The sequence below is a fragment of the Podarcis tiliguerta genome, assembly GCF_965153285.1.
Source record: "Podarcis tiliguerta genome assembly, chromosome: 7".
Lineage (NCBI taxonomy): Eukaryota > Metazoa > Chordata > Lepidosauria > Squamata > Lacertidae > Podarcis > Podarcis tiliguerta.
The window spans coordinates 77,511,709-77,536,591 of record NC_139540.1 but is presented as its reverse complement, the minus strand read 5'-3'; the positions used below and the strand labels follow the sequence as shown (position 1 = coordinate 77,536,591).

At 41.5% G+C, this 24,883-nt stretch overlaps 1 protein-coding gene across 1 annotated transcript in view; it reads right to left on the bottom strand.

Moving 5' to 3' along the window:
* GABBR2 (gamma-aminobutyric acid type B receptor subunit 2) overlaps nucleotides 1-24,883 on the bottom strand; it is a 294,647-nt gene that overhangs the window by 101,165 nt on the left and 168,599 nt on the right. Inside the window, exons 9-11 of the mRNA XM_083449337.1 lie at nucleotides 6,565-6,645; nucleotides 3,658-3,808; nucleotides 1,612-1,744 (exon numbers count right to left, since the gene is read on the bottom strand). Of these exons, the coding sequence (XP_083305463.1) occupies nucleotides 1,612-1,744; nucleotides 3,658-3,808; nucleotides 6,565-6,645 (365 nt within the window). The remainder of the gene's footprint in view (nucleotides 1-1,611; nucleotides 1,745-3,657; nucleotides 3,809-6,564; nucleotides 6,646-24,883) is intronic.

The following is a 24,883-nucleotide window of genomic DNA, read 5'->3' as shown; positions in this document are numbered from 1 at the left end:
AAGATTTTATAAAAAGATACTTAAGGCATATGTATACATTAAATTCAAGCATAGTTTGCTAATTTATACTAACAGAGGAGCCATGGACTGAATATTCTGTCAATTTAGACAGTCTTCTCATATTTCCCATGCTTTTAAATGATGCCCTTCATTTTCCCTCCTCCACTTTGTTCCTGATCACTCAAGTCCCTAGATTATGTATGGCCTATGATATACTAATATCTTCCAGGATTCCCTCCCCCCCCCATAAGTAACTTAGGAAACATTCCTCAGGCAATGTCACCCCCACCATAAAAGGACTCTCAGTTTACTTAGACAAAGTGCAAAGTTTCAAGACATTATTTTGGTGTGGGAAGAAACCATGCCCCACAACTACTAGGTGATATGGCTCTATAGTTAGCAAATTCTCCATTCCTCAACTTTGCTAAAATCACATTTTTCTTTACTTCTGCTGTCTGTCTTACAAGGGCCCCATGAGTTCTGATTAGTGCTGGAGATTGGCTTTTAGATTCATAAAAAGGGAGGAGTCATTACTCAGACAAAGAGTTATTTGAAACTTAAAAAGCTGGTCCACTGCTTTCAAGTTGGTCTTAACGCAGGTATTGTGGCTGAAATTTCAAGCTGTTGGCCATCTCCTCTTTCGACTCTAGGTTGATGTACAATATATTAGCAATGTTGAATTGACCAGTTGTCCTTAATTAGACACTGGTTACTGTAAAGTATTCAAATTTCAAAATGCAGCAATTATATTTGGTCTTAATGGTGGCTTATTTTAATAAGACGGATTTACTCAACAACATACTTTAGTCACACAATGGAGTCATACTCCAGATTTTCACCAAAATGCATTGATCTACCATATCAAGCCAGTGAGAGGACTAGGAGACAGGACATGGAGATAAAAACATACCCTGAACTTCTTATACCTCTGGGCCCATTATGTTCGCACACATCCTGAAACTAGGCCAGGTTGAAAGAGGTCAGAAAACGAAAGTCTGAAGCAAGCTTGTCAGGGTCACATCAGCTTTCTGCTCAATCAAATGTTTAACCAACTTCCCTTCCTCAGTATGAGAAAGTTTGAGCAGAATGTGAGATTGCTTAGATAAGGGGTGTCCAAACTTTTTTCCAAAGAGGGCCAGATTTGATGAAGTGAAGGGCCGACCAAATGGGCGACTTTTTTAAAGATTGAAGTTGAGCTTTTTAAATGATTTTACCCCAAATTTGTTGAGCTTTTTTTAGGATTGAGGCCAGATTAAACTGTCTGGCAGGCCGGATTAGGCCCCAAAAACAGACTTTGGACATGCCTGACTTAGATCATTGGAGAAAATACCTGATCACCATCTTCTTGACACAGAATCCTCCCCTCCCTAAATACCACACCTAAACTTCAAAACTGTGAGTTTAAACATTCACTGAAAACTCATGCAAGTGCTCCATATATCTCAGTATTGTGGCTGACTGGCTCAAAAAGAATCCTGTTCCCTCCCAAGACCGAAAGCCTATTTTGTGCAGATTAACAGTACCAAAACCAGAGCACAGTATGCGGGATGCCTTGTGTCATGCAAAGCATGAACAACAGCATGTCTGTTAAAACGTTTCAGAGTGACTTACGGTACAAAGCGTCTCAAACGTCTTTTCGGAGACAAAAGATCCATCAAGGCCAAAAAGGAATATCGATGCATAGGAGAGCATCCCTCCAAGAATTATGAGGTTGTTCATGTAGGGACTGGACATCTTTATCAACCTGTGGACAGAAGACCAGAAGACAGTCATGAGAAAGCAACCCAAGACCTGTGTCAAGCTACTAGCCAGGTGTGAAACTTCTTGATAGTCAGGAAAGCTATGATGCCAAGACTAGTCATAAGTGCAAGATGGTAAGGCCCAAGGCTATCCAGTTGCAGGTAGTTCCAAGGGTGGAACGGGTGATGCAGGGGTATACTATGTGTATGACATCTGTGTGTTTGTTGCAGTTACACTGATGACTACAACACGGTTCATGAATCGGGGGAGGATGTTAGGATTCTTACTCCGTGTTTGCAGTCATGAGATTGTTGTCTATCACATGACGGTGTATGTTTTCATTCCACAGAGTGGGAAGTGACAGTGACAGAGTTTTTTTGTTACTGTGTTCCGTGAAGTGGGACTATTGTCCTTTGTTCTTTTTCTCTTTGCTGTCTGATGAGAAAGAGGAAGGAGCTAAGTCAGAATGCTCTGAGTGTATTATACGTAAATAAACGTAGTTTAGCCAACATGCTGAGCTATTGAGTCTGTTACGCGAACTGCCAATACTCTGCAGGATCCTAAGCGTGCTACTGCCTTTTGGTGTCAGTCGCTGTGATGTTCGGACTGAAGAAAGCTTTTGAAGCTCCTGAACGATCGACCAGGAGGGAGAGAACATGCCAGTCGGGCATGTGTCTCTACCAGGGTCCTACACAAGTGTAGGACAATCCTAACAGATGAGGCAAACAAAGAACCACTATGAAATCCAGTCCTGTAACACTCTATGTAGTTCATTTCATAGCTGTCTGGGTCAAGAAAGCTGGGAGGACAAAAACAGAATCAGGGTGGAGGAGATACCCTCCCCCAAAGGGAGATCAATGAGAACAAAAATGAACATAAATGCATTGTATTAAAGCTGAATATCAGCAAGAACATGAGAATACGTGTAACCCATAGTCACCAAATGTCAAATAAACAGTCACATGTTAACAAAATTAACCTGCTGTTTCTAAAAACTGTGTATGTTTCCAATTATTCATTTAGAAGACTTTATGTTCATTCATGGACTGGGAACTCAGGCTTATACACTGAGATTGAAATGTATGCCCATGAGAAACAAATTTGGAAAAAGAAAATGATGTTGGTGGATGGAAAGATGCATGCACACACAAAATAAAATCAGAAAAGAAAAATATCAAGGGTTGGACAGCCCCTAAGTGATTTGCAGGTGCTGGGTGCACTGTTTCAGCACACCTGAATGGCTCTGTCTGGGTGAAACTTAAGAATGAACCATCTTAGGCAAGGTAACTGAAGCAGTTTTATGTGCAGAATTGTAGAAATATGCAAATCTCTGTGCTGCTTTATAAATAAGTTTAGATGAGCATTATTATGGTTAAATGTCTTTGATCTCCTTCACTAAAGCAACTCCTTATGTTACACAGTGGTTTAATTAACTGGGGATTATGCTAATAATACACAGTGGAAAACACTAATTTTGATCTAACAGAATAAAAGGATTTAATAAAACGTTCCGACACAAAGATATTGTACAGTAACATCAATTAAGCAGAATTTTTAAAATAAAAAAATTAAAAATTGGGCATGATCCAAACAAAGGTAAGCGCTTCTATGATACATCAGTTTTGTAAGAAGAGATTTAAGTATGTGCTTAGTTCTTTCTCTGAAATAAAAAAGACATCCACTCCGATCAACTGCATGTTTACTTGAAAGTAAGTCCCGCAGAGTTCAGTTAGACAGCCTCCCCTGGAAATGCAATATACTGCAGTCTTAAGTAGTGAGTAACTTTGAATGGATCATTCCAATTAACTTTGCAAATACCGACCACGTGATCTCTTAATGACAATTGCCTTATTAAAAGGACTCACAAGCGAGACAATGGAGAGGGGGAAGGGAACAGGGCAATATGTAGCTGCTTACTTCTGATTTCGGTTTTTGATGTTAAAGAACAAAAAAGCACTGGCCATTATCATTCCCAGGATCGTGAGGGCTGAAAGAATACTGTAAAGAGGCAGGGAGATCTTGCGAAGTTGCTTTTGGATAATTGTTCTGTCCTTAGGTGGTTCTTTCCCTGAAATGTCGGCAAGAAAAGAAAGAGTCAACATTATACCCTTGTGAGAAATAAACCACAGCCAATAATAATAACAGCAAAACCAAACCCTATTGCCATTCGATTTCTATAAATTAATTTTACTGAGGTCCTTTAAAGTTACCTTTATCTACCAAAGTGATGTACTGCAGCCTTTACAAAACAATATGAAGTATAGCAACACATATTCTGCTCCACATTATTTATGTGCAGAAAAGATACAGCTCAGCAGGACAGCAGGATTATCACCACCTCAAATCCTTCAACTAGAGATGTCAGAGGCAAAACATGGGAAATATGCAAAATACATGTATGTGCTCAACCACTGAGAAATGACCTAAGTATTCTCGGTTGCTTGTGGACATATATGTATTTCATTTTTTAAATTATTCCAGAGAATGACAATTGCCATGGCAACCTTACTGGGTAAAAGTCATGTGGTTCAAATGATTACTTTATTTAGTCGAGGGGTGGCCAATTCCCAAGAGACTGTGATCTACTCACAGAGTTATAAACTGGCAATATTCAACCCCCTGTTTTGAGGGGTTCAGGTCCAATTGGTTGAGGTATTTTTGGGGAGGAGGAAAGCCCAGTTTTTTAGGAGTTCAGGGCAAAAATGTTGAGCTTTTCTTCGGAGAGACAAACTTGTTGAGCTTCTTTGGGGGAGCCAGTGATCTACAAGTGATCTACCGCAGACATCCAGTGATCTACCGGGAGCTCACGATCTACCTGTTGGATGTGCCTGATTTAGTCTAACGAAATAGTAGATGGCATGGATGAAATGACAGTGACACCATTTTTGCATGGTAGGGCCAGACCCTCAAAGGACAAATTTCAATGCCTGACGCACCATTAGTATTTAAATAGGAAAGAGGTTGTGGCAGTACGGCTCCTCCCATAGTGCTGCTATAGCAGAAAAAGCTGCATACAAACTAGGTTCTGTGCAACCATCAGGAACCACACAGGAGCCATCTCCCACAGGCTGGTGTTAGTGGCTAAAATGCTGTCCTGTGAACTAGGAGGGCACCAGTTCAAATCTGTTCTCTGCCATGGACTCAAGTGTGACATAGGCAACCCACTATTTTTTTGGTTTAATTTTTTTCCATCTGAAACGTGGGTGGATGGGTAAAATATTAACGTACACCTATCCCATGTGGGCAACCCTTTAAATATTGGGGTTTTTTTTTCTGTCTACATCCCACCTTTCTCCCAGCTCATAAAGGTAAAGGGACCCCTGACCATTAGGTCCAGTCGTGACTGACTCTGGGGTTCCGGCGCTCATCTTGCTTTATTGGCCAAAGGAGCCAGCGTACAGCTTCCGGGTCATGTGGCCAGCATGACTAAGCCAATTCTGGCGAAATCAGAGCAGGGCACGGAAACGCTGTTTACCTTCCCGCCAGAGTGGTACCTATTTATCTACTTGCACTTTGATGTGCTTTCGAACTGCTAGGTTGGCAGGATCAGGGACCGAGCAACAGGAGCTCACCCCGTCACGGGAATTCGAACCGCCGACCTTCTGATCGGCAAGTCCTAGGCTCTGTGGTTTAACCCACAGCGCCACCCGCATCCCTCTCCCAGCTCATAGAATGAATTAAAACAAACACAGCTAAAAACACACACAATCGATATAAATAATTAAGAATGAGACAAGTAACTCCCACTGAAACCAACACGGAAAACACCAAAAACCGTTTAAAAGGAGCCGAGAGCACAAACACCTACTTTCAGGAAACCCTGCCCCAACAGCCAATGAGTGCTCCCAGGGCTGTCTGAACAAGGAGGGAAAGCAGAGGCGGCCAGACCTGCCTCCCCTGTGGAAGGGAGTTCCACAGACCTCACCAAACATACCTGTGTTGTGTGGTGGGGCTGAGCTCAAAGTCAGACAGGTCCTTCAGGCAGCCTGGACCCAAGCTGTATAGGGCTTTGTGCATCATAACCAGGATATAACCAGCACCATAATGTAAGCAAACTCTTTTAAATGCTGAGTGTTTAATATAAATGTGCTTGTGAGTATACACCAGGCTTCTTCAACCTCGGCCCTCCAAATGTTTTGGGACTACAGTTCCCATCATCCCTGACCACTGGCCCTGCTAGCTAGGGATCATGGGAGTTGTAGGCCAAAAACATAAGGAGGGCCAAGGTTGAAGAAGCCTGGTATACATCTAACATCATGCTTCCCTTTACGGCTAGCCCCCCCCTGCAGTGGGGGGACATGAGACTGGGGGCGGGCGGAGCTCTGAGGCTGGTGAATGCATATTTTGCAAGAGTAATAGTTTATGCTTGCACCTTTTGTGATAAGGATTTGAACCTAAGCACAAGTGCTACGCACAGAATTTAGTCAGCATCTATTGGACTGGATTCTCTAAAAGTACTTAAGGGCTGGTTTGCTGGTTGCACAGAATGGGGTGGTAGATTCCGGACTGTACCACTTCAGCCTATAGGTGACAAAAATTTTAATGTTCCTTTACATAAGAAGCTCCCAGCATGCCTCTCTCTCGTGGAGAGGCCTATGCCTGATGTACTGAATAACTTTTCCTTTAAATGTGGGATCATTACAAAATATTCCACGCATACGAACCTGCAGTCTGAAGCGGCACAGTCTAAATACTACATTACTGAGCCGGTTTTACCCTGTGGCAGTAGTGAAACATTTCTGTTTGCTGCATTCCGTGTGACATAAAAATTATACAGAAAGCCATGGTATCATTCCTTCCCTCTCTTCAATATTCCTGCCTTACCGTGGAATTTGATGGTGTTGTTAATCATTTCCAGTGAATCAAGTATAGCATTATATTCTCCCACCTTCACTTCCTTTTTGTCTGTGGAGAAACAAACAAATGGGATTGTTTATGTCAGCTCACATATTCTTCATTTCTAATAGCTGCTATATTTACCTTTCTGTCTCTCGCATTGTTGCTGTACCTGCCATCAAGGTAGCATATGAAATGACTCAGAGAAGCTAAATGGAGCTAGAGTTGTGGCAAAATTTTAAAGCAACGCTGGTAACAATATTGAGCAGTTACTGCAATTCAAATCACTGCAAGCTTATACTGTATTACGCTACCCCCAATGTTATTTAAAATTCTTCTGGCTGTTAATTAATATTTCTTCAAGTCTCAGGGGAACGCTGACAAACTTGTCCTGAAAACCAATGGCTGGAGTGCATTCCAGAAGGAAACCCCAAAACTGTGTGCCTATCATGGGGTTCCCAAGCCAGTACAAGAAAATTCAACATACAAGCAAGCCAAGCAGTAGTCCTGACAACCATTTCAAATCTCCAAGAAGGGCTAACCAAGCAAAGAGGCAGGATTCTAAAGTGACGGAGGAATAAAGAACAAGCAAAACCCCAAGAACAGCCTAAAGCTAAAGTAATAGGCCACCATCTGAAAAGCTCCAATGCAAGCCTATGCAGGCTTGCTAGGTATGTCATTACAGCTAGTCAGGCAACAACTGCACTAAAACCACAAGGCACTAAAACTACATTGCTAAATTGATCTAGCTAAGGGTTTTGATCCTGACATCTTGTTCCTAAGCCACAGAACTAGGAACCCAGTTTACCTGGGATTTGTTTAGTGTGTATAAGTACTTCTGAGTGCATTGCTGGTGGTAAGGAACATATATATATATAAAAGAAAATTCCCTGAATGCCAAGATCCAGGTTTGGGGCAAGTACTCTTTGGTGTGAGTACCCCACCAGAGATTTAAATTCACAACATATGCAGCAAAGTAAAGCATGGAAATATAGGCTGTTAGACCTCTAAACGATCTGTTTCTACATTTTCTTCCCCTACTTACTCTCCAAAGGTCAGATTGATGCTTTCCATAGAACGTTCAGAAAAGGTTGCACAAGCAGCGAAACTTGACTTAGTTACAGTGGTGAATGTTCCTAAATTATTGGTATAGGAACTCAAAGAGAGGCTTATTAGAGCCATGCAGTCTGAGCTTGGAGCAATCAGCTCAGACGTCTTTACACACTGAGCTTCTCAGGTAGACCGGGAGAAATCAATAGTTCCTCCCAAGGTAAGGCGGGGCAACTTACTTTATGGTCTTAACCCCTTTCATGCAACAATTAGACTTAAACATGTTGGTTATGTAAGGCACAAACATGACAAGGCCTCCATATTCACAACTCTGTAACCCCCTGGTGACTAGAGCTTATTGTACTGTGCTAGAGGCCATTCCTGAAGGTTTGGAATATGGCATATCTAGCAGCACTTTGAATCTGGATCACAGTGTTTATTGTCTATTTGTTTGGTTGTAAGTTGCTTTTGGTCTAGGAATCTGCAGAATTCTTGTCGCCTCGTCAGATCTCAGTTCTTAATATTTTTAGTGGCACAGAATGTCTGTAGTGTGGATACAACATTCATTCCCAAGTATTCATGCTGGTGTGCAGTAAGAGAAAGGTGCTGTGATAATACATTTAATTGCTTAAATGGGTACAGTGAGCCCAAAGAATCCACCCACAAGGAAGGCTGCCTGTTGTGTCTTTGTGACTCTTAACTGCTCTTGCTTTGCCTTCTCCAAAATGACCTCAGCAGGGTAAGTTCTGAATATCCTGTTACTTCCAATGAGGCAGAATTACCCAGTGGAGGCTGCCCACTGCCCTTCTGGGTGAATCACTGCTCAGGGCATCCCTCTCTCCAATGAATGCTCACAACAGTAAATTGCGCAGGTAAAGTAGGGAGCCTGTACTTTGTTTTCATTTGGGGAGAGATAGCATTCCTCAGTCATGAGAAGTCTGTGAAGCAGCAAGACAGGAAGGGAGATTTAAGTTGAAAACAGGGGGGTTGAAGTTGCTGTCTGGCTGTCTGTCCAGAGCTGGAGCTGTGAGGAGCAGGAGTATAAGCAAACAAGTGGGAACCCATAGCAAAATTTCACAGTCTCTGTATTCCAAACCCCTGATAGGAGTGCTTCTGTTTAGGACTTGAGTCTGGAACTGGGGCTTGCAAAGGATCTGAACAAGGGCATTTGTTGCTATATAGATAGGGAGGGGTGTGTTGTAAATAAAAATATGCCCTTTTCCCTTTTGGGGTATCCAAGAGCCCATATAGAGTCCTTACATAGGTTCCCTATTGGTAGGAGAAAATAACAGAGGCCAACCAGAGAATATTGAGAAGCAAAGCAGCTAGTAAGCCTGATCTTTATTGATCTGTTGCAACAGGGTACTCCCCTCACATGCAGGAGAGGAAGAGGACCCCCCAAAATTGCTGTGCAAGGGCTTATAAAGACTTTTGAAATTCCCATCCTGTAGATCAAGACCACCCCCAGAAACATTATGCATACATCACAGAAGGGGTGTAACCTAAGACCACCCCTCAGATACATCCCACCTACATCACAGAAATTTAAATGTTGTTTTCTCCTGTCACAGTTTATCTCCTGTCTGGCAGGTTACTTGACTGGATTTCCTGGGGAGCCTGGCCATTCTTTTGTAGTGGTAAAATACTTATTTCCTGGGCCAGGTCACAGGCTCACACCTTATTCAAACAGACATATCCTTGAGACAGGATTTGTGAGGAAAGAGACATGGGGAGGCTTTTCCAGTTTAACCTTGCAGAGAAAGGATTTGGTCAGTTTGGGAATCAAAATGGTTCCAGGTTGGTCTTCCTGTGTTGATCTATGTATGTGCAGTTATGAACATTACCATATATCTAATACCATAAAATTCCTATCACAGGTGCATATTATGAAGAGCGGGGGGAAATCACCTCTTGGTTCATTTCCCCGCTCCCTTGGATTCTAATTCTAACTCAATCTCTCCTCCTCTATTTCCCTTATTTTGGCATATCCCTATCTTGCTTCCAGAGTTATAAGCTATTATACCAGTAGATACTTCCTGTAAAGTTGCAGGGAATAATATATCAGCTGGGATTGTTATGCAACCAAGAACAAGAACAACTGCTGGCAATTCAAGGTGCATGTAACAGCATCTGCAAGCTTTCAGCTCCTCTGCAGGGCTGTGAATTTTCCCTCAGGATAATTAAACTGAGGTTTAAAAAACCTTGGTGCTTTTATTCACACTGACTAAGACACAAAATAGCTAAGTAACCTATAAATACTACTACAAAGGGAGAGAGATAAAATGCATGATAAAATTGGGTAAAAATTGCACTTCCTACCTGCCAGACAACTGATAAGAAGAGCTAAAAATATCAGTGAGACATCTGTGGCCAGCAGAGATAAGAAATGTTTAGGCATATCGAGAGGAAATAAAAGTTATTCCAGTGAGCCAGTTACTAGATAAAGATGGCAAAGCTGTCAGTCATGATAAAGAAAAGAAAGACAATAACGAAATGTATCAGCTTAACATTTTAGGGGAAAGCTCTGTGGTTTTTGTTGTTGTTGGTTCTTTTAACTGAAATGTCCCATTGATTTCAATAGGAAAAATTAGGCCCAAATGTTCTTGCACCTGCCGGGAGGAGTGCAAGTATGGAACACCAAGTCTTACAGCTTGTGTTGCCATTCTACTGAGTTCGGTCAACAGGCTGTCCTCTATTTGGCTGGGACAGCATCTCAGCACCAAACAGCTGGTCAACATAATGGACCAGAGTTATAGCCCACAAAAGAGAGATATTCTTTCAGATTATGGCAGCTCAGGCCTGGATTTTGTTAAACCCCCCCCCGCCCACTGCTGCTGATTCCCTTTATGGCCTAGAAGGTCCCCCCCTCCTTAGATTGGCATTTTATTTTATTTTATTGGTATTCAGCCACTTTTTAAACCCTTTGACCCTCTTTTTTCACTTTGTCTTCACTACCAACAAATAACTCAAAACCGTTTTGTTTTCCTATACAGTGGTACCTCATTTTGCGCATCTGCGCATGAGTGAGCGGAGAAACCCGGAAGTAACTCTTTCCGGTACTTCCGGGTCACTGCAGGACGTATCCTGAAAGAATGTAACATGAAGCGGACGTAACATGAGGTATGACTGTACCAGTTCCTCTTTCAGTAGCTATAACAAGGGACAAAACAGGCAAAACGGACCACAGAGCATCTGAGTTAAAAAGGAGGTATTATCCAGTTATTGGAGCTTTTTTCGCAATACAGTGGTACCTCGAGTTACAAACACCTCAGGTTACAAACGCTTCAGGTTACAAACTCCGCTAACCTGGAAGAGTTACCTCGAGTTGAGAACTTTGTCCCAGGATGAGAATGGAAATCATGTGTCGGCGGCGCAGCAGCAGCAAGAGGCCCCATTGGTGAAAGCACGCCTCTAGTTAAGAACAGTTTCAGGTTAAGAACAGACCTCCGGAATGAATTAAGTTTGTAACTAGAGGTATTAATAGAGTGCAACCTTTGTTTTCTCATAAGGCTTGTGGTTTCACTTTAAATAGCACTGGTTATTGTCGCTTTCAGGAGGTTATAGTTCCATTCTCTAACCAATACCTTGCCAATTACAGTGTCCCTTTGTTTCCCCAGTAAGCACAGATCTCGCTACACTCCAGAGGAAATTACACATAGTCTTCAACTTGGTCTTCACTTCCTCCTCTCAGGATTGCAGCTATGGTGACAATCCACCCTCTTATTTGCCTATAATAATTTTGAGCCAATAGGATGAGGAAGAACATCCATTAAATGACCAATCAAAACCAAACACCCCCGTGATGCCTTTGATTCTGAATATAAAACCCGCATCTGCCCCAAGCATAGCCACCCCCTTTGTTGACAATAGGCTACAGTGACAGTTTAACTGACACTTTGCAGCCTGCTAGTCTGCTTTTGATAAAATAATGCATCCTTCTAACATTTCCCTCCAGGAAAGAAAAAAAGTCACTTTGGTTCACAGCTAACCCTTTACTTGCACCGTATTGTTTGAAACGTTGTTAACAACCTTATAATAAATTTTACCACATAAGCAAGATATTACAAATCATTGTTTTCCTTTATGGAAAACACTTCTCCTTAGATCTAATTAAACACCAATATAATGGATTCTAAACTAAGAATAATGGCTGCAACTAATTACACAACGATCAGAAATACGGAACCCTTCTTTGTAACTGAAGACTCCATGTCTGCTGGTAAAAGTATTTCTACAGCCTATTGTAGATTCACTATCAGACTCGGGGGGGCTTTTCAATGAGAGAAAAAAAACCCCTGCACATTATTCTCATATGGAAAATTGTAACTTCCCTCACCTGTTAAGTCACACACAGATATGCCAGCAGTCCTGGAACTGAAATTTCCAAAACACAGACAAACCATGAGTCTGGGTTCTGATGACACACTGAATAGTCATGGCGTCCTTCAAAGGATCATTGGAACAGCAATTTGTTATGGGTGCTGGACATTGTTAGGAGACCCCATTCCCCTCATGGAGCTACAAATTCTAGAATGGTTTAACCGTCAATCCTTCTTCCTGAAGAACTTTGGGAAAGAGCTATAACTTCCTATGAGAATTCACAGATCTCTAGCAAAGCACACACACACACATCCAATTTCTGGAGGGGTCAGGCCTTTACTATCCTAAAGATTGTTGGGCATGCTGCCTATGTAAGAAATGGAACTGCTTGCAGAATAAATCTGCAGGCCTATTGAGATATATTTTTTTAGTTTTCCACTAATATGAGTGGAAAAGACTAGCAACTGGCCAGCCTTCAAGGATACAATGGTATTTGTAAAGTTCAGGATATAGCAGGCTGTAATAGTTTTAGTTCCCTATTTCAACATTCAGTGTCACTGACATATTTCTTTCAGTGATACTGATCTCAACAGATATACCCTTAAGGTCTGCTGTCTATAGAGTTTTCTGTCTTTAATAGTGTTGTTTCTCATGATTTCGCTTTAGAGAGAATGTATGAATTTTGTTTGTTTGTTTGTTTCAGGCACCCCCAAACTCGGCCCTCTGGATGTTTTGGGACTACAACTCCCATCATCCCTAGCTAACAGGACCAGTGGTCAGGGATGATGGGAATTGTAGTCCCAAAACATCTGGAGGGCCGGGTTTGGGGATGCCTGGTTTATTTCATAAAAATTATACACTGCTTCATTGTAAAACCAACAACAACCTCAAAGCAGTTTCCTTTCTCTCACCTCCCTGGAAGAAGGCCACTTTTCAGAAATTCTCTAAATATTCACCATTGGTAGTGGGGTGGTTGCCATCCCCATACCCTAGGGCTGCCATATGTCCAGATTTCCCCAGACATTATTGGGATTTCAAAGGCGGAATTGACGTCCCAGGGGAATTTCCAAAAGTTTGTCCTGGATCTTATGCAAGTCAATAAAAAAATCACGTGTTTGGGGGGGGGGTGTTTTGGGGGAGAGAAAAAAAAAGCTCACCAACTTTTGGGTCAACAAATTTGGGGTCATGCACCAGCTGCAAAACCAAAAACAACCAGGGAAGAGAAAAGCTGTGCTCTACCCTTGAGAAACTGTTGAGAATTTACCCTTCCCCCAGAGAAATTCATTGAAATTATAACCCTCATTTTTCTGCTCGCAAATTGGGCGGAGAATTTTCTCCCCCCCCCATAATATTCTTTATTGATTTTCAATTGTACACTCCACATACACATATTGTATTACATTTCACATTTACACCTGCTCCCAGGAGCCGACTTCCCTCCTTCCCTCTTCTGGCCTTTTATATCACATCTAACTTTTTCGCATTGTCTTCATCCGTTTTGTATATTATTGTTCTTCTTTCGTATTTGTCCATAGAGTGTCTATAGTCAAATAAATCCTCCTGTATATACAATTCTTATTTTCTGTCTATATTCATTTACAACTACCATTGGTTACATTAGTCACCTTGTACATTTTACTTTTTATTATTTTCTTTATCCAGAAATTTTCTTTGTATTTCACATTATGAGGTTTATTTCAATACTACTGGTTTCACTATTTTCACCTTATCCTTCCCCATTCTTTTTGAAATGTTTCGTCACCCTGTTGTTGAATTTCCCCCGTTAATCTAGCTATTTCTGCATATTCCATTGGCTTCTGTCACCATTCTTCTACTGTTGGTACTTGCTGTTGTTTCCAAACCTGGGCTAACAATAGCCTCACCGCTGTTGCTACATATAAGAACAATTTCTGGCCATTCTTAGTAATGTCTTCCCCTACCATTCCCAACAAGAATGCCTCTGGCTTTGAGTGGAGGATTTTCAGAGACCATTTGCTCACAATGTTAGTTTAGATAGGGGAGAATTAGTGGGGCCAGAATCATGTCAAATGTTCTTTAATACTCCACAACAATGTTGCCAGGTACATTTTTTTTGACAGGGAGATTGTTTTTTATAGCATGATCTCACGTAAGTCTTCTGAATGTGGGTTAACCAGACTTACCCCACCCCATTAAGGACAATGCGATTTAAGTGTTTGTGAACGGGAGCAAAGGAACAGACTACAGCTTTCAAGTGCGACACAGAGCTGACTTTCTGGGCTCTGCGACCCAGAGAAAGAGCCTTCTTTCCCACCTGCAGATCTGATGTTGGGCAGTGGATTTGGCTGCCTGTTGGAAGGTTAAACTGTTCCTCCACTTATACTCAGTTTGTAAATAAACTCAAATATTTAAAAGTGCCACAAACTTCCAGTAGCCTCCTTCAAAGGGAAAACTGAACCAGGGTTAAGTGCTGTGCCCCTGGAAATTCTCACTTCTTGGAGAACCAGGAGGAGCATAGCAATATGCATCCTCATACATTTTAGCCTTTAACTTGCAGACAAGGTCATTCTCCCTTAAAAAGGAAGACATTTTAGTCAACAATTCCACAAAAGTGGCAGATGGGCTGTTTCTTCATCTTGTTGCAAACTGCAGTTTTCTTTGGCTGCTGTAGTCATTCTCCGTTCCAAAGTACTGCTGAGTTATGTACCCCGTTCTCATTACTAAGCTGTTGGGGATTTCATAACAAGCTACCCCAAGAAACTAGGCAGACACACTTGGATACAAATAGCTTTGTCATAAACTAACAGGCCGCCCAGAAACAACTATTCTTCTGGCATTATTTGACCATTTTGGATGCGCAACTTCCTGTTCAAGAGCTCTCTGAAAACAGCATTGGTCTACTTTAATGTTAGAAAACACTGTCAGCCCTACAAAACAACAACACACCTTTTCATGCTACCATCTAAAAATCCTACATTAAATAACATCTAAGCAAGGAATACAGAATTTCACAGAATATGATCTTCGTTATTGATGTGGGGAATGACTACAATAGCCAAAGAAAATTGCAGTTTGCAGTATTTTCTCTATTAGTATTTGGATCAGTGTCATAAACTACCCTAGTTCTAGACCTAAGAAACCTAGACCTATGCACCAGATCTAAGGAAAAGTTTTGTACATATTAATTTTGAAGCAATACTGATCCATTTTTAATTTTTTTTAATGATCAATTTTTTTTATAAAAAAAAACTAATTAAAAATGGGAAGGCTTGACATTGAAATCACAAACTTATCTCATCCAGATCACATATTTTACACAATTCAATAGCTCTACACAATGCAGCTCTTTTCGCCTGTAAATAAAATTAACTACTTCCCCACCCGCTCCAGCACCAACTCAGCCATTGTTGATTTCCCACTGGCAACAAAGATTAAATAAGGGATTTAGAAGAGAAGATTCTTGTGATCAAAAGGATTAGTTATGAGAGGGTGTTTGATAGATGAGCAGCAGCAGGCAGAAACATTCCACTGCATAACTATTTCTGGCTTTAGCCTAAAAGATTAAGTAATTACAATAAAAAAAAATCAGAAACAAAACAGCTTTTTTCCAGCACTTCAGTTAACAGGCAAGAAGGGAGATTTGCAAGTGTCATCTCCTGTGATCCTCCTTATAATGGGAAAGATCACACACACACACACACACACACAATTTTTGTTACCTAAAGGATAAATTGATACCCTCTATTATTTTAAAGGTCTGTCTTAACTCTGCACTCGACAGTGGTTCAGGACCTTGAAGTGTATTTGCTGCAAAAATGAATTATCTAAAAAATAGTTGGGCCAGGCCATCATCTAGCAGTTAAAAGGCTTCTCAGAACAGAAGCATAAGGACTTAGGTGTCCACTTTCTCTACACTATGCATAATTGTATATACTTCTATCATGTTACCCCCTTACTGATCTATACTCAAAACTAAAAATCCCCAAATGTTGTAATATTTCATCAGAGGGGGGTTGTTCCATCTCTTGATCATACTTTTCAGAACCTTTTTGAACTCTGCAATATCCTTTATGAGGTCAGGCAGCCAGAACTGTACACTGTATTCCAATTATGGTTGTGAATAACAGCATTGTGATACTGTCTTTTGTTTTCAATTCCTTTTCTATCACTTCCTAGCATGAAATCCACCTTTTCACCAAGCATTGGGCTGACATCGTCCTCAAGGTATCCACTATGGCAGCCTATCAGGTCCAGCCCCTCTTGCAAGAAGGGCTTGGGTAGAAAATAAATATTTGGGCATGTGGGAGGCTAAACAGTACACCTCCCTTCTCCCTGTCCAAAGACAGGATGAAACACACAACAACATCCCCGCTTCCAGTGCTCTCCCTGCAATTAATTAACCCAACAAAGATGTGGGAAGTTGCAATAAAATATAACCAGCAAGCTTAGGGCTAGTTAATGCATGAACGGGTTAAGACCACAGAATTGTATTCCTAGACTCAGGTCACATCCCTTCACCTCTGGTGAAGAAGGAAGTAAAGCTTCTTTGTTCATTCTCTGTTATGTACTGAGTTGAATAGGATCCAAAATGCAGCAGTCTGATTCCTAGAACAATAGGATTCAGAATGCAGCAGCAGTCTGATTGGTCCAAGAACAATAGGATTCAGAATGCAGCAGTCTGATTGGTCCACAGGAGCCACCCAATCCAGCTCCAGGTGGAAGTGAATCCGCAACCTGATTGGCCTACAGGAGAATCCCGGAATTAGCCAATCACGTGGGGCCCATTGTGTAAATAATGTATATAAAGCAGACATTCTGGGGGAACTTCCATTCCTCCTCACCACTATGAGCTGAATAAAGAGCATGAAATCCACTCTCAACCCTGAGGATATTTCACTCCCTTTGATAATGATGATGATATTTATTATGTATACTGCCCTATACCTGCAGGTCTCAAGGCAGTTAACAACTCTCTTCCACCACATGAAACTGACCAGGAAATACGTTGGGGATTGACTACCAAGTCCAGACTGCGTGCTCAGGAGTATTTTTCCTGTATTTCGTAAGGAGCACACAACTGGGCTGCTATCAGGGCCATCTGTACATCAGGGCCAGATGGGCAGGGTATAGATAATAAAATTAGTTTCAATTTCAAAACTAGTTTCAATCCCTGGAACCGACAAGTGGAGCTAGTAAAGAGTCCCTGGGGAGTGGTGACCAGTCAATAGAGACAATCCCAACCAGATGGACCAATGGTCTGAGTCGGTATGAGGCACCTTCCCACACTCCTACAGTACATTTTATGTTTCTGTGATCTATTTTGTGCGTGTTGCTATGTTGACTCCTGACATGTAGTTGTGGCACTCCCATTCCTGGCTATATGGAATCTCTTCAGCTCACACACCCCTTACTTTTCACAGTAGGACTGGATGAACGCAATGTTCCCAGTATAAATACTATTTGTTAGTCATTAGTAATCATATAAAATTCGCTAAAATATAGGAAGAAAAGCATTCAGGTAGTGAAGTATCTTCAGGCTGTTTCCTGCAGGTTACATTTGTATGTCGCATAGAACAGAGAAGAAAAAGTTTTACAGTTCACAAAAATGCTTTTTTGTTTGGAGCACTCAGCACTCAACTGTAAAGCTAATTGCCTAGAGCTACCCATATTTAATTCTGATCATCAGCCTATCAAAAAACGCCAGGATGCTTGCCTGCAAGTAAGATATATTATATAATATAAGGAAAGGATTCCTTGCCAAGCTTGATTATAACTTGTTGGTCGAATATTCTTAGGTTTGACTCACGTATAATGTTCCAATGTCTTTAACGTCCCAGCGATGGCCATGAAATCTTTGCTTTTCTGTGGATTTTGCTACCACATTGCAAATAATATTTAGAATATTATTTTGAAACTCTAAGTTCCACGGTGCAGGATCTAAGTAGCTGGTACCCCATTGCTAGAAGTAAATGAATGCCAGCAGAGATACATTAAAAATAAAACTACAGAGACTTTAAAAAGTGTTGTAAGTATGTGTGTGTCTTAATGTGCTTAGATTCATGTTATGAATATTTTTGGCACTTATTTGCAGTGGAGAAGGTGACACATCAAATTAAAGCAGCCAACAACATGTCAAGTCTTGTTTATCAGGAATTTTTTTTTTTTGCAATATAGGCAGTCTGTTTAGAATTTGTAAAATTTGTAAATGCCCACAATCCCCATTTAAGACCACCCCAGAATGCATACTCAAATCGAGCAGGTGTGCTTAAAGAGAAATTTATTTTCAACAGCTTGTTTAAGCATTTGGAAGAACATCGGAATGCCATCCCATTGAAAAAAAAATGCAATGCAGACAGATGGTATTAGCACTCAGATGTACATTTCAATGAAAGTTCAAATATAGAATTCAGATTTTCACATCGTGAACTTGACGGTTCACCCTAGCAGGAACATGCAATGGATATTTTTAAATACCTGGTTACAGAATTATATTAATGCATTTTAATTAATTTTCCATGAGAACACACTAACCATTCCACTTGTGCCGCTGAGTTCTGGTTGCGTGACAGAACCTTTCCCTCCTGTCTACCTTGCACCCTCAAAATCTGCTCCAGAGAGTTGGGCAAGCCTCAGGAACAGATTTTGGGGTCACACAGGGACGGGAGAGGAAGGAGAATTCGAATTGTAGACTAGTGCAGACTAGTATACAACCCATAGTGCCCTCAGTGAACGTAGCATATTGTAAATATTTTAATAAGAAAAATCAGAGCCTCTGTCTATAATATTTGAGAATTCTTGGAGAACAAGTGAGGTCCCTGCGAATTGGAGGTGGGTAAAAGTTGTATCCAACTTCAAAAAGGGGGGGAAAGAAGACCCATATAACTAGCGACTGGTCAGCTTTATTTAGATACCAGAAAATGTCCCAGAACCAATAATTAAATGGTCAGTCTGTGAGCACTTAGAAAAGGATGCTGTGATTACTAAAACCCAGCATGAGTTTCTCAGAAACAAGCCATGCAAGACAAATCTCTCTCTGTCTTTTGGTGGTTCAGGGGAATGCTGTGAACGTAGTATATCTTGATTTGCATATCTTGTATATCTTGATTTCAGTAAGGCTTTTGACGAAGTCCCCCATGATACACTTGTGGAGAAGCTGGTAAAATGTGGACTGAATGAGGTAACTGTTAGTGGATTGGTAGCTGATTGACTGACCAAACCCAAAGAGTGCACACTAATGGTTCCTCGTCATCCTGGGAAAACGTGGCAAGTGGTGTGCCACAGGGTTTTGTCCTAGGCCCTTAGTGGTTCAATGTTTTTATAAACAACTTGGATGAAAGAATTGAGGTGATGTCCATTGCATTTGCAGATGACACCAAAGTGAGAGGAGTAGCTAATGTTGCAGAAGACGAAATCAGGATTCAAAATCACCTTAACAGATTGCAGAACTGGACCAAATGAAATTCAATAGGGGCAAATTTAAGGTTCTGCACTTAGGCAGAAAAACCTAGCTGCACAAATATAAGATGGGGGGGGGGCACCTTGATTGCCAACAGTACATGTGAAACAGAACTAGGAGGTCTTAGTAGACCACAAGCTTAACATGAGCCAACAGTGTGATGCAGCAGCAAAAAAGGCTAACTATTCTAGGCTGCATTAACAGAAGTATTATCAAGGACTGGCTGGGTACTGGCGTGTGGTAGTGGGTACTGGGTACTGATGAGTGAGCACCCATAGAGAGGGGGAGTTGGAGACTGACTTGGAAGAAGGGATGAGTGATCTGGGGGAGCCTGAAACAGCCAGGAGATGAGAGTCAGAGACAGAAGAAGCTACAGGATTGGAGAGCCAAGAACAGGTGCAAGGAGGAAGGAGAGAGAGGTGAGGCTGGTGGAGAATCAAGGACTTCCACACCTTCTCCTCTTGCCTGCCCCCTCCACTGTCTCCTAGGACCAAGAGAGGATTGAAGATGGAGGAGCAGAACCAGGTTGCAGTAATTCTTTGATCCAGGTTAGGTTCACAGGCAGTTATGTATAACTAGTTGTGGCAAAATGTGGGTTGGTATGCACTAGAATCAAACTTAGAGCTTCCATTCATAAATATTGCTTTCGTGGAAGACTTCCATCAATTCTGAATAAAAGAAATCTATCAACATTAATCTGGCACTGTGGGCCTCCTTCTTTTCCTTACAGAAAACTTGTTTTCCACTCGTTAGTCCTTTTGCAATTATATCTGTTTACTTAAATGCAAAATTGCATGATCCAAAATCTAAATAATATGCATTTTAATTATCTACCTTCCACTTTAAACAAGCACATAGCATTAGTTGGATACTATACCCTGGAATTTATTAATTAAAATTTCATAGTCAACGCAATCATAACTTAAGCGAAGAACCCTTAATTTGTGTTCTTCTTGTAACAGGCTTTCCAAGATAGCCATATGCTTCATTAATGCATACCAGAAAGAACAAACGATGTTAAACTCATGATACACTGGATGACATCTTCAGTTTTGCCTTTACGCACATCATGCTGACATTTGAAGAGACATATACTGCCAAATAGGTGGATACAGCCTCATATTATCCATAGGTAAAGGTAAAGGGACCCCTGACCATTAGGTCCAGTCGTGACCGACTCTGGGGTTGCGGCGCTCATCTCGCTTTATTGGCCGAGGGAGCCGGCATACAGCTTCCGGGTCATGTGGCCAGCATGAATAAGCCGCTTCTGGCGAACCAGAGCAGCGCACAGAAATGCCGTTTACCTTCCCGCCAGAGCGGTACCCATTTATCTACTTGCACTTTGACGTGCTTTTGAACTGCTAGGTTGGCAGGAGCTGGGACCGAGCAATGAGAGCTCACCCCGTCACGGGGATTCGAACCGCCAACCTTCTGATCGACAAGTCCTAGGCTCTGTGGTTTAACCCACAGCACCATCTGTGTCCCCATATTATCTATAACTAGCACGTAAATTCTAAATAATTAAAAAGGGGCCCCATGACCCATAATCCTTTTGTACAGAAAGCCCAAAGTCCTTATTTCAGCTGCATGGGAGTGGCAATGGTGGAAATCGACTTTTTGCAGTTCAAACTCAAGAATTATATTTAAGAAGAAAATTGTGGTTAGCAAGTGTGGCAGCTAGATAACCTCTTAATGAGGGTGAAAAAGGAGAGTGCAAAATATGGTCTGAAGCTCAACATCAAAGAAACCAAGATCATGGCCACTGGTCCCATCACCTCCTGGCAAATAGAAGGGGAAGAATTGGAGGGAGGGAGAGATTTCAGTTTCTTGGGCTCCATGATCACTGCAGATGGTGACAGCAGCCACGAAATTAAAAGACGCCTGCTTCTTGGGAGAAAAGCAATGACAAACGTAGAAAGCATCTTAAAAAGCAGAGACATCACCTTGCCAACAAAGGTCCGTATAGTTAAAGCTATGGTTTTCCCAGTAGTGATGTATGGAAGTGAGAGCTGGACCATCAAGAAAGCTGATCGCCAAAGAATTGATGCTTTTGAATTATGGTGCTGGAGGAGACTCTTGAGAGTCCCATGGACTGCAAGAAGATCAAACCTATCCATTCTTAAGGAAATCAGCCCTGAGTGCTCACTGGAAGGACAGATCCTGAAGCTGAGGCTCCAATACTTTGGCCACCTCATGAGAAGAGAAGACTCCCTGGAAAAGACCCTGATGTTGGGAAAGATTGAAGGCACAAGGAGAAGGGGATGACAGAGGACAAGATGGTTGGACAATGTTCTCGAAGCTACTAACATGAGTTTGACCAAACTGCAGGAGGCAGTGGAAAACAGGAGTGCCTGGTGTGCTCTGGTCCATGGGGTCACGAAGAATCGGACACGACTAAATGACTAAACAACAACAACAGCTAGATAAATAAATATTTATTCTTAATGCATGCGTTGTATATTCTAAGTTGAAAAATGAGAATGAAAACAAGTTACAGGGTTGAGCCCTGGCTCAATTACTATGTGTATAGTCTCATAAATTTAAATTAACCATAAAAGTACCGTAAGGCAACACTTTTTATACGGAATAATCAAATACACTTTGGTATTTACGGTAATTAACAGGACCCAATTTTCCATTCATCTTTTTTCTACCTTAACTGAATATCAGTTTGCCAAAATCAATAGCCACTTCAGTTTTGATGAATGTTCTGGAATGTACCAAAAGAAAAAAGAAAAAAAGGGGAGAGAGAAATTCTGAACATTTTGACAGATACCTAGACACCTGTGCATCCTAGTAGTCACTAAGGCTCACTTTGTATTTTGATAGGACAATTTTAGGGTGTGGTTTTTTTGTTTTTTTGCATTCCCCAGATTTCAATGGGAGAGATAACCATATAAAGAAGAAGAAGAAGAGTTTGGATTTGATATCCCGCCTTTCACTCCCCTTCAGGAGTCTCAAAGCGGCTAACATTCTCCTTTCCCTTCCTCTCCCACAACAAACACTCTGTGAGGTGAGTGGGGCTGAGAGACTTCAAGGAAGTGTGACTGGCCCAAGGTCACCCAGCAGCTGCATGTGGAGGAGCGGAGACGCGAACCCGGTTCCCCAGATTACGAGATTACCGCTCTTAACCACTACACCACACTGGCTCTCATATGCACAAATATGTCCCTCTAAAGTCATTTTCCCACCCCTGTTAAACTACTTTCCCCATAATCCTTTATTATTTATTATATGCAGAATGGGAACAAGACAAATAATGATATAAGAAAAGTGTACACAAGTAAGCACTTCGCAATGTGATTCAAATAATAAAAAATTTATTGCTTCTTTTAAAAGATATGAGGCCATGAAGCTCATAGGATCAGACCACAAAGGAAAACCATTACAGTTTGCAGTCAAAGAGCCTTCCTCTATGAACTACTGGTTCATGATCATTTTTGCATATACTTGGGTACTTCAGCACAGTATGGGTTGCCACTGATTAAAACTGGTAAGCTGGCTTTAAAACCTTGGGTATTCATTAAAACAAATGACTGGGCAAGATTCCCAAAGGCCTGACTCACTTCCGAATTCCGCTGACCCACTTTGCTGTGATTATTTTCTTAAGTACCACTTGCAGCTGTTGATTAAATCTGATCTACCTAATAGGACAGCTATCAATTCTAAAAGGGAATGTTTGCTTCGTACAGTCACATGGCTGCAAAGGGACAAACCCATTGGCTTAGTTACCAAGTCAGAGAGAACTCCTGGCTCCAGCTGACCTATTGGGCTGACCTGACCCATCTCTCCCACCCAGTGCCAGATGTTCTCTCTCAGTAAAAGACCAGATGGTCCAGGAAGGGGAGGGAGGAGAATGTGACACGCTGCTTCCTGTGGAAGACTATACAAAAGGTAGACTGTGGGGCTATGGGGAAAGTGCAAGATGAATGGGGAGAAATGGAACAGAGGCCAATGAGGATTTCCTTCCCAGTGTCCCCATTAAAATTATATATTATTTACTAAATTTTTATGTCGCCCTATACCCAGTGAGGATTTTCTTCCCAGTGTCCCCATTAAAATTATGTATTATTTACTAAATTTTTATGTCGCCCTATACCCACAGGTCCCAGGGCTTCTACAACATAAAACCACAACATAAAAACACAAAATACTTAATATTAACAACAACAACTCCCCTCCCAAACACATTTTAAAAGGGCATTGAAACCCGTCATTACCCCAGCAACCTTTTTTATAGTCTAAAGCAGGGACCGGTGAGGGCAGCCAATTTGGGCAGCTTTGAAAGGGAATTATACGAATTCATGGAGGATAAGGCTGAAAAAGGACACTAGCTATTATGACTATACTACCTTCAGCAACAGGATCTGTATGTCTCTGAAAGTTAGCTGCCAGGTGAACAGCAATGAGAGGGGGCTATAGCCCTCAGGTCTTGCTTGTGGTCTTCCCATAGACACCTGGTTGTCACCTGTAGGAAAGAGGTGGGTGTTTGGTTTGATCTAGCGGGGCTCTTCTTATTGTCAATTTGCCTTTGAGGGGGGCACAAATTTTGCAGGCTGTGGCCATGGAACTGGGAGTATATTTTACCCTGATGGAGGACAGAGTACCAGTAGGCATGTGTGTTCACACACTCACATTTAAGTATGTATTTAAAAATGTATTTTATTACTTTATTTACGCATGATACCTCAATATGCATATTACTAAACATATTTACCCTAAATAATACATATTCTAAACTCATTTTGGTACATCTTTGCAGCCAAGAACTGTATTGCAAAATTCGGAGAGGCGTGAAATCCAAAATATACTTTTATTCCAATCTGCATAGTGCTTGGAGAGGTGCAAATTAGGTCTGTTCACTTAAAAATTTGGAACAGACAAAATTCTCCTTCATTTCATTTACGTGTTTGTGTGAATTCCTGCATGCACACACAGAGTTGGTGCTACCTAGTTAATGGAACACATTATGTTCGTGAATGTGACTGGGGCACTATAACTTCGGGAGAAGAAAAGGCTAAAGAGTAAACCCTACACAATTCTGGACTGGAGTCCCTAAGACGGTTGGATGGTGCCTTGTAAGCTTCCTTCCAGCAATTCCTACGACCAAGTTGATGCCAAACATATTGCTGTGCTTTCCTTTGGACCACATCAGTGAGGCCAAGAGGGGAGGAGGTCTTGTCATCTGGGCAGCCCAGGACCTCCATACACACTGCCAAGGCTGTGTTAGTGCTGCTAACACAGAGGTTTGACTTCACCCCCAGAGGTGCGCTCCATTGTCTCTTGAGACAGACAGATGCCAATAACATTACACACACAATCCAAAAAGATATATGCAGTTAAAGGAGCTTTGTCAAACATGTTTTGAGAGTGCTATTTTCCCTCTCTTACAATTAATAAATTTGGTAGAGCTTCTGGGGAATAGATTTTTTAAAAATATATGAAAAATACAGCCATAGATTCCCCACTTGGCCATCTCTTTGGACATCTAAATATCTTTTA